This window comes from Malaclemys terrapin, chromosome 4 (genome assembly GCF_027887155.1).
Source record: "Malaclemys terrapin pileata isolate rMalTer1 chromosome 4, rMalTer1.hap1, whole genome shotgun sequence".
In the NCBI taxonomy this organism is placed as follows: domain Eukaryota; kingdom Metazoa; phylum Chordata; order Testudines; family Emydidae; genus Malaclemys; species Malaclemys terrapin.
In genome coordinates, this window is record NC_071508.1 from 79241892 (window position 1) to 79252136 (window position 10245).

At 45.1% G+C, this 10245-nt stretch overlaps 1 protein-coding gene across 3 annotated transcripts in view; it reads left to right on the forward strand.

Moving 5' to 3' along the window:
- The window catches only part of TSPAN18 (tetraspanin 18), a 192689-nt gene that overhangs the window by 175535 nt on the left and 6909 nt on the right, over positions 1–10245 (forward strand). For all 3 annotated transcript variants that reach the window (XM_054025613.1, XM_054025611.1, XM_054025612.1), the window contains 3 exons: positions 2931–3029; positions 4433–4612; positions 8873–8956. In XM_054025613.1, the coding sequence (XP_053881588.1) occupies positions 2931–3029; positions 4433–4612; positions 8873–8956 (363 nt within the window). The remainder of the gene's footprint in view (positions 1–2930; positions 3030–4432; positions 4613–8872; positions 8957–10245) is intronic.

The following is a 10245-nucleotide window of genomic DNA, read 5'->3' on the forward strand; positions in this document are numbered from 1 at the left end:
TCCACATCAGGCAGAGGGAATGGGGAGTTAAACCTGAGCTTCCCACATCCTGGGTGCAGGCTCTAACCACAGGACTAAAGTGTATTGGGGGGTGATACCACCACTTCCTCCTCCTCCTGGTTATTTGGTGAGGGGTTAGCTCTGCTGACAGCATGCCTACCAGATCAAGCACTACAGGAGAGACAGGCAGGGGAACGCCTAGTTGGTGAATTGTGCTGGAGTTTAGGCATAAGTTAGGCTCCAAGCTGCTGGGTGGTGTCAAGACTGACTGGGCACAGCCCAGCTGCCAAAACTTAGGCACCTTGGAATTTTAATGGCAGACATTTAGATGCCTATAGAGTTAGACAGCAGCAGAGCATGGTTTTTGTGAATGACAGTGGCACCTCAGTGTTAGACTTTGGTGCCTAAAGTGGCAAATTAGGCAGCAAAGTCGCCCTCGGAATCCCATCTTGTGGAGCCCACAGTTCAAAGAAAGTCAATGGGACTCTTAAGTTTTAGAAAATGTTACTCAGAGTCAACTTATATTTTGGTTAATAATTTAGATTTTTAAAACTGGCCTGTACAGAACCTGTCAGGGAACAAAAATAAAGGTGAAACTCTAGCCACATTGAAGACAATGGAAAAATTCCCACTGACTTCAGTGGGGTGAGAATTTCACTTAAAGTTTCTATTAAGTTTTGTAATAAAGTTCCAGTGGAAACAATTGATTTTTAAAGAAATACACACACCCCTACAGTGTTTGGAACTCCCGCATTGCATCACTTAGAACCTGAAAGCAAACTGACTTTTGCTATTTTTATTTATTATATTTACAATTGCTTGTTTCACATCCACAATGCATTTCGTGGGATAGAATAGTGCACAAAACAAAGTGGTCCCTTTCCCAAAGGGCTTACAGTCTTGGGCCCTGATCCTGTAGTATATGAGGCGGGGTCAGACAGCTGTACCTATGTGAGGCCTGTTGATATCAGTGGAGCTCTGGGCTGACAGAGAGATCTTGCCTGTGTGGATCACAATGCAGGATTGAGAGAGAGAGAGCGAAGACAAGACTTAATGGTGCAAAAAGGATCCCTTAAAGTTTTTATTATGAAATGACAGCAGGACTATAAAATTGCCTCAGAGTTTTCGGTTTAACCGGACTGTTAAAACTTTATTTTTAGTTATCACATCTTTTCTGAGGAACAATAAACATAGGATTTGATTGTTTCAAGGTCTCTGTTGTTGTTGTTCTTTTAACAGATACTTTGAGGGAAATTATTATTATATTTTTTCTGTTTTACGATAAACAAAAATAAACCTGATTTCATTGATTTTCATTGTCCAAGCTGAAGGAAATGTAAAAAATAAACATAAATGGTGGAAATGCAAAGTGGATTTTTAAAATTCTTTCTTTCTGGATCATTGTTAGTACAATAGTCAAAGAAATCCTTTTTCTAATATCAACTGTAAAAGTTGGCAGTGACTCTTTCCTTTTTATTACATGGATTTATATCCATCTTTGTTCACAGAAGGTACAATATTAGGGTGTCCTTCTGATCTCATGCACACTGGAAAAAATCTGGAGTAATTCCACTAAAGTAAATGGAGATTATACTGGTGTAAATGAGAGGAGAATCGTGTCTTTCAGAGATGAATTGTCTAAGGTCTGGTAGATTTAACTGCTATGTTTATGTGGCTTTTCAGATCTGTCTTAGTGTCCCTTTTAGACCTTTGTTATATGAAGCTCTTTTAAATAGCTCCACATATAAAAAAAAATAAAAGAGAATGTTAACTTAAAAATATATGTAGAAATCAATTTTTAACTTTTAATTCTAAACAAGTCCTGCTGGTTTTAGCGAACAAGTGCCATTCACCATGGATAATGCTAAGGTGCAATCAGCATTTTATAGATGGTAGTGTCTCCTCTACATTTTATAAAAGCATGGCCACTCACTGTAAAACTGAAGATGCAGAAGAATGCACAATGAAGAGAGCACTGGGTGCAAAATCCTCACATGCTAATCAGTATCTTCAGGCATAAAGACCCTCCCACATGCACAACTCTCCAGCCCTTGCACACAACATGCACATGGTGTCATCTAAACCCTGCACATGTAATGGGCTTTCCACACAAAGCATGAACTCTTTTAGGGCCTGATCCAGCCACCACACAAGTCAATGTAAAGAAACCAAATTACTTCATGGGGCATTTCATTAGGCCAGTGGTGGGCAATCTCGGCCTGCGGGCTGCACGCGGCCCGTCAGGGTAATCTGCTGGCTGGCCGCAAGACAGTGTTTACATTGACTGTCCACCGGCACGGCTACCCGCAGCTCCCAGTGGCTGCAGTTCGCTGTTCCCAGCCAATAGAAGCTGCGGGAAGCAGCGTGGGCCACAGGGACACGCTGGCTGCTGCTTCCCACAGCTCCCAATGGCTGGGAATGACGAACTGTGGCCACTGGGAGCTGCAGCCCGCCAGCGGATTACCCGGACAGGCCGCAGGCTGCCCACCACTGCATTAGGCTCTTAATCCCTTGCAGGCTTCATCTTCATACCTGCCTATAGTTGTGGTTTGAATTGAAGGGCAGATCTGTTATAGCCTGATCATGCAAGAGCCTGCTGGAAGTTGGTAAGCATTGTTAACTCCCACTGAAGCCAATGGGAGTTGCGGGTGTTCAGCACCTTTAAGGAGGTGCTAAGCACCACCACCTCACATCGGGCCCTTAGTTTCTAATTGGGCAGCAGATGCATTGTTCACCCTAAAAGGATGCAGAGCTAATGTCCATGCACCAAAGCAGGGAGTCCCTAGTTTATAAAATAATTTTAGTTTAATCTGTCAGGCGCTAACTGCACAGGATCTTGTATCTACACTTAAATTTGTAATGAATAATAGCATTCACCAGAATACTTTGAATTGAGGTGCTGGCAATAATCTGTGTTCTGTGTATTTCAGCTGACAAGAGAATTCTTCACCAAGGAGCTAAAGAAGCACTATCGGGGGAACAATGAGACCGATGTCTTCTCTTCCACCTGGAACTCGGTTATGATCACAGTAAGCTTGTTTGCTCCTGGATCTCCTGGTGGCAGCTAGCTCTGTCACTAATATAAAGGGAAGCATTGCCCCAGTGCTGCAGCCTATGCTTGCCTGCTGTGAAGTGTACATTGCTGCATACAAACCAATCTGGATTGTATTTATCAATTAGGAGTTAGATTAAAATTCTACCAGCAACACCTCCCTTGCTAAAAGTGACGTAGTATTTGAGCTGCCCGCAGAAGGGGGAAGAGTACAGTGTTGGAGACAGTCAGCTAGCTGGATGGTACAGGGGATGGGCCATTGCTATAGACCCTTTCACCTCTAGGATTCTGCTTCAAATCCAGGTTAGGTCAGCTATGGCCAAAAGTTGTTACTATCTTGTGGTTTTGTAATGGCCCTGGTGAAATGAGTTGGTGGCTGATAGTTTGCAATGTTGTTGTAGCCGTATTGTTCCCAGGATATTAGAGAGACAAGATGGATGAGGTAATATCATTTATTGGACCGCCTTCTGTTGGTGGGAGAGATAAGCTTTTGAACTACACAGAGCTCTTCTTCAGGTGGCTTATAGTCTAATTACTAGTACGGAAGTACTGGCCATCTTAATTGGGATGCTCAGCGGGGAAGTCGAGGATTGCTGTAGAGTCTGAATTCCCCTCTCCTTTACTAGAAGTTGTCCCCCACTCTCTTCTCTAGTTGCAGGAAGTAAGGGCTGTGTGTGTGTGTGTGGAAAGTTTGCCTTAGTACAACTCATGCTGTGCCTGTTCAGCGGATAAATAAATGACATCAGTCTCCACAGCTTTCAATTCAGTTTTAAAATTAAAGAAGAGAGCTGCCCTTAATGCTGATTGAGGAATGTAAAGAAGAAGGTTACATTTTATGCATGAAATGTTTAAACTTTTTGCAGCCTGAAAGGTGGTAGATGCAGCGAATCACTTGAGTACTTGCAGTGGCCCTTCAGTGAATCATCTAGTGCATTAGAGCTGGCATGGGAAGAACCAGCAGCATCTTGGATATCAGCCACAGGGAGGACTGGGAAATAAGGAGCCTGGATTGTATTCTGTGCTCTGCTACTGATTCACTCTGTGATCTTGAACATGTCGCTTTGGACATGATCCAAAGCCCATCGAAGTCAACAGCAAGACTCCCAAGTGGGCTTTGGATCAGGCCCTTAATCTCTGTGTCTGTGTCCCCATCTGTAAAATGGGGATAATGATACTTTATAAAGTGGTTTGAGATCAATGGATGAAAGATGTGCCAGGATCAAAACACAAATGCAGCCACATTGCCCTCACTCTCCCTTCACTGAATCCCGACCCTTCACACCCCACAAAATCATCACTTTGAAAGGATTTGTGGTGCTTCCTTTCAGAAGTGACAATGTGGAATTTATGGATTTCTGTCCTTCCTGTGTCCTTCTCTAGTTTGGCTGCTGTGGAGTGAATGGGCCGGAGGATTTTGAAAAAACTCCTCATTTCCGACTCCTCCATTCAGATGATGTGGTCCCAGAAGCTTGTTGCCAGCGAGAGCTCCAGAGCCGGGATGGGGCATTTGTCAGCAAGGAGGACTGCCTCATGGGGAGAGACATGTACCAGAACCGACAGGTAAGGGGAAATCATTCCGGGGCTGACAAGTGCATCACCAGGAGCTTTAAACAGACTATGTGGGAGCTGATAGGGTTTATGGGTCCCTGTCATGGTGACCATAACTCAGCCCTTAAACATTCCTAACTGCCTAAACGATGCATTTACACTGCCTGCCAGCTCTTGGTATCAATGTACCACCCGGGTCTTGTTTTGACAATGTCCTTTCACTACGTGGGCTTTAAATATACTGCAGCAGCATGACTTGGTGTCATCAATAGCAATTTGCATATTTCCCCAAATCTAATGGATGAAGAGAGTTGATGTCAAAGGATTATGTAACTTTTTGTTGCATTTTCCAACCTTAAATCTGCAGCTGAAAACTCGATTCTTGTCTTTGATTCTTTCACCATCTCTCATTGTTATTGCTATTTACATTGCACGGAGTATGATGGGTCACAAAACTCAGGAAAGGGCCATTTATGTAGTTATATGTTTAAAAATAACCCCCAAATCAGTGCTCTTGAACATGATGCAGAATAAGGCATTGCTCTTTTTGCATAGATGGCAAGACACCCAGAAGTTAAATACAAACCCAACCAAGGTCATTAGTGACTCAGCCAGTAGATGGCAATGATGCTGTTTAGTGACCCAGGTTTGGAATGAGTTTTGTGAGTCTCGTTCCTACCAGGGGAATGTCAATCACAAAGAAACCACGTCTACAATCTGAACCTATTGTCACTTATTGGCCCTTTCAACAGAGAGGTGAAGATTGAATGGGCGATGGAGATTCAAGTGCCCTCTCACCACTAGTGATGGTCCCTCCAAGGCAGGAGATAGGCACGTTGGCGGAGTGGGGGGAGAGAAGCTTGCATTGCTGTGCCCTTATCATTCTGGTTCTAGAGATAGACTATTTCAGTCTCCCGGGCTCTCAGTCCAGCACTTTCCATCAGCCCAATTTTTAACAAGGACATTCAGTATAATGTCACTTTTTTCTGGCCTACACTTTACTGAACGTCCTGGTTAACCAAATCCAGACTCCCTACCCCATCCCCGCCCCCTACAGAAATATGCACCCTACACAGGGCCAGCTCCAGGCACCAGCGAAGGAAGCAGGTGCTTGGGGCGGCCAATGGAGATGTGCGGCACATCTGGCTCTTTGGCGGCAATTCGGCAGCGGGTCCCTCAGTCCCTCTCGGAGGGAAAGACCTGCTGCCGAATTGCTACCGAAGAACGAAGCGGTAGAGCTGCCGCCGAAGTGCCGCCGATCGCAGCTTTATCTTTTTTTTTTTTCCGGCCGCTTGGGGCAGCAAAAACACTGGAGCCGGCCCTGACCCTGCACTTACCCAAAGCCCTCATGTTTCAAAAAACTTTCAGCAAAACAGACTTGCACTTTGGCTGGCTCTTGAAGGGTTTCACCCAGAATTAATGGGACAATTGAACTGTATGAAATACTGCTGCCTCATCTCCCTCTTCTAAGCAGCACTGGTTCCATTTCCAGCACTTGACAACAGATTGCAGATGAGTTTAGAACCAGTCTGTAAGCTGTTCCCCAGTCTGGGAGCTGGAAAACATTGGCAGGGGCACTCTGGGTGAGAGATCGTAGCAGACGCTGCAACACTGCTTCTGCCAGATCTGATTGCCTCAAGCACACAAGGGAGAGAGAGAAGCAACAAACACTCGTGGGGGGAAAAGAGACAAATCTTGACAAACAGGGCTAAAGAGGACAACAAAAATGTCTCTCTTCCTATTGTTGCATTTCTGTTTGTGGTGTCACTGGAGCATATTGAGTCCATAAGTTCCCATCTCAGTCCTTTGGAAAGGGAGATTTTTGTTTCTCTGTGTGTGTTATTGCAACATATGGGCTGGAGAAAGAGCACATTAGACAACTGTCAGAAATAATCCTAACCAGTAAAGGATGAGGGAAGTTCTTTGAATGTTGTTTGAGCTCAGACATTCCTGGACCAAAGTCAAGTTCTTGGCGAGCAGAGCTGCTAGGCGGATGCTGGCCTAGTTTGTGTTGAAAAGTTTTCTTGGCATGCTGAACCTACTGTGCAGCAGGGGCAGTTCAAAGGGGGCTACCAGGATAGGTGCTAGGGCTGGGGGTGCTGCCACACCCCCTGGTTTGAAGTGGTTTCCATCATATAGAGGGTTTACAGTTTGGTTCAATGGCTGTCAGCACCCCCACTATACAAATTGTTCCAGCATCCCTGGCTACGGGAGACCCTGAGGTTAAAGTTGGAGTTGTGTTTGAATAAGCACCCAAAAGATTGGATGCTTAGTTCTGCCAAACTGAGCTGGAAGTCAGACAAGAACTGTCCACAGGGTCTTGTCTGCTCTAGAAAAGTTACCGCCAGTAGTATAATAACTCCTGCAATAGTGTAGCTGCCACTGGTACTAGCTGCAGTGTAAAAATCAGTACAGTCCAGGCTGAGGAAATATGATACAGTGGTAAAAGCACCTGAGCCCTGTTTACACTGGCACTTGCCCTGCTGCTGATAAACCCATTCTAATTCTCCCTGTATAGATGCATCTTTTGGCTCCAAGGTCTCTGAACAACTAATGTGTATAGAACACCATCCAAAGGCCAGTAGGATGGAGTGGTCCAGTGGTTTCCTGACAGTGCCTCGTACTGTCGCATTGCAGAGGTCTCATTCTGGGGCTTGCAGAATAGCTCTTTTGGCCAATGTAGGGAAGCACCATTGATGGACTCTGGAAAGAGCCACAGCAGGTGGTAGGCAAGGTCACTACAATAAGAGGCCCTTGAGAGTAAGGGATACTGAAATGGGAGGATGGTGGAAGACTTTGCCCCTATCTCCAGAAGGGAGAAAGATCTCTCAATTAACACACTGTAGGCTATTTGCCACTAGAAAGGATGTTCCCTGCCCTTTAGCCAAAAGACTTAATAAAGCACTTGAGCCCCTGTAGAGCGCTGTCAGATACAGCAATGCATGAGGAAGCACTCTATAAATGCAGGTGTGCACTCCATCCACTGTCCCCAGTCTTTGACCTGCCAGTGTCTTTGCCCAGCTATGGCTCATTGCACAGTTTCCCTTGATAAGGACATGCAGCAGTTTTGCTTGCAATGCGCTCCCCATGGGTGTTTGAGATTTTTTCATTTTTCTTCACCCAGATGACCTTTCCATCATCCCTTTATTTTGAAAGGTCTGGTTGAGACCAGAATCAATGATATGCTCAGTAAGGCCACTGATTCATTTTTTTCCATTTCTGAAGATAAAAATGAGGTGATTAAAACAGCCCAGGATTCCGTCTGTGCGTGCGCATGGAGAGGGAGAGAGGCTGTGCTTGCAGGGTGGGTGTACACTGAGAGGGTATGTATCCATGGATGAGTGCACATGTGAGTGTACATTTGTGTATGTGTCTCAGGGAAATGTTCAGTAGGAGGTATGGATGTTTCTGTAGAACAGACGCTGATGTATCTGTTTCTTTTCACACAACCCATTTGCAGAAATTTGCTAGTTTGTTGGGGGATTTTGTGGACTAGCACAACTGAGATTTGGATAAAGTGGTGCCTCCCAGAAGAGTTCCTCTCTCTACTGGAGCTTTTACAGGTGCTTCCCATATTAATAATAATTAATATGAATGACAATAGATAACTTTTAGGATGATAAGATTTACTTTGCACTTCAGTGTTCCCATTTATGCAAGGATCTCAAAGCTCTTAACAAGCATTAATTCTCCTAGGAGAATGCTAGGTAAGTAGGATTTGACCAGTGTTACAGATGGGGAAACTAAGGAACAGAGACAGTGACTGGCTCCAGGATGCCCAGTGAATTATTGCCTAAACTCGGAATAGAATCCAGGAACCTTGACTCATGGTCCCTTCCTCTACCCCCTGCAATAAAATGAAGCCTCAATGAAACCAGCCTCAATAATAGGAGCCCCCCAGTCTTGTTCTATCTGGTTTTATCCATCCTTCCATCTCAACCTGTCCTATCCTTGCTGCAGGGTGAAGGCTTCTCCAGTGCTACTCTTATCTGCCTTGCTGAAGGCTATGGCCAATGTTGGTTAGCGGTGGGTTATGGCTCGGTTAGCCAAGCCCATCTCTCATCAGCTGCAGCCTCAGCCTCCAGGGGCCATCCTCCCTAAAGGCCCCACGAAGTGGGTCTCGGTTATTCACTGTCTGTTGATTGGAGATCATGTATCTGGTTTCTGGGTCTGACATGCAACAGGTACACAAACAAGGGCCATAAGCAAATGTCTGTAGAACAAAAGGGGTTGTTGCTTATCTGTTTTTCACAATGGTGTATTCTTTCCTAGGGCTGTTACACTGTGATCCTGAACTCCTTCGAGACCTATGTGTACCTTGCAGGAGCTCTCGCCATTGGCGTCTTGGCCATTGAGGTACCGGAGCAGTTAATGTGCTAAAAATGCAGTATCTATACAAGTGCAGCCAGTAGAATGAACAGGAGCTGCACATTCGCCTTTCAACAGGACCCTTCCCTATCAAAATGCAGGGAGATTATGGTTCAGAGTAACTAGTAAGTAAGGGCTCGATTTCCTGTCCGTCTGCATGCAGGACAGAGAAATCCCTTGTCGTACAAGCCTGCACTGCCATCTGGCGTTAGGCCTGGTATAAAATTACAGGCCCATAAGAAGCAGAGGCTTTAAGAAATCCAGCATTTTTCCCAGTAGTACCCAGAGGCCCCCATCAGGCCCTGTTGTGTGTTTCCATAAAAGAGAAGGTCCCTGCCCCATAGTGCTTAAAACAAGATGAAATGGGTGAGTGTCACAGCCCATTGGAGGAGAGGATAATAACACAACCATGTGTTCCCAGGGGATAACTAGAAGCACATTTTGATTAATATGTTTCAAACTGTGCCTTTTTAAGGGGCATCTATTTAGAGTTTGAAACTATAGTGGCCTGAGATTATGAACATATACAGTATTGCCAACCCCAAATGTTCAAAAATCATGAGGATGGCTTTAAAATCATATAAAAACAATAGATCTGGTGTTCTTTTTATTTGCCTTCTGCTTTTTGAACCTTTATGGTGAACTAGGGTCACATTTTGAAGCTTTCTTCACAGTCACGAAGGCTAGAAACTTGCTTTCTCTTTAGGAATGAAGGCAGAAATCATTACATATCCACTTGACTCCAAGAGCTGGGACTTTAAGGAAAAAAATAATTATCATGAGACTCATGACAAAATCATGAGAGTTGGCAACACTGCATGTATCTTCATTATAGAAAGCATCTGTATTTGGCTCTTTGAGGTGGACACAAGCTGAGCCAGGGTTCCATCAGAAAGTCACCCCTACTTAAATATGACGCTCTTTTGGGGCACTGTCACAGAGGCCCTGGCGTGTGGTTTCCTGATACACTGGCAATGTGGGTGGGGCTGATGCACTTGGATCTCTAGAGGGGAGTTTCAGGGAGTGAGGGTGGCTTGCCTTCCTGCTGAAGGGAGCAGCAACTACTGGGAATAGCAAAGCATTCCACCCCCTGGCTGGAGAGTGAGCTCCATTGCAGCAGTGGGAGCAGGGGAGGGTGCAGAGTGGGCAGTGGGAGCCCTGCAGATTAGCAGTGTAGCCTACCCAGAACACTTGCAGACAATTTGGAAAGAGCCCAGGTTGCTGTGGTAGCCATCGTCCACTCGGGTGTATTTGTTGATAGTGGGTGGGAATAGGGT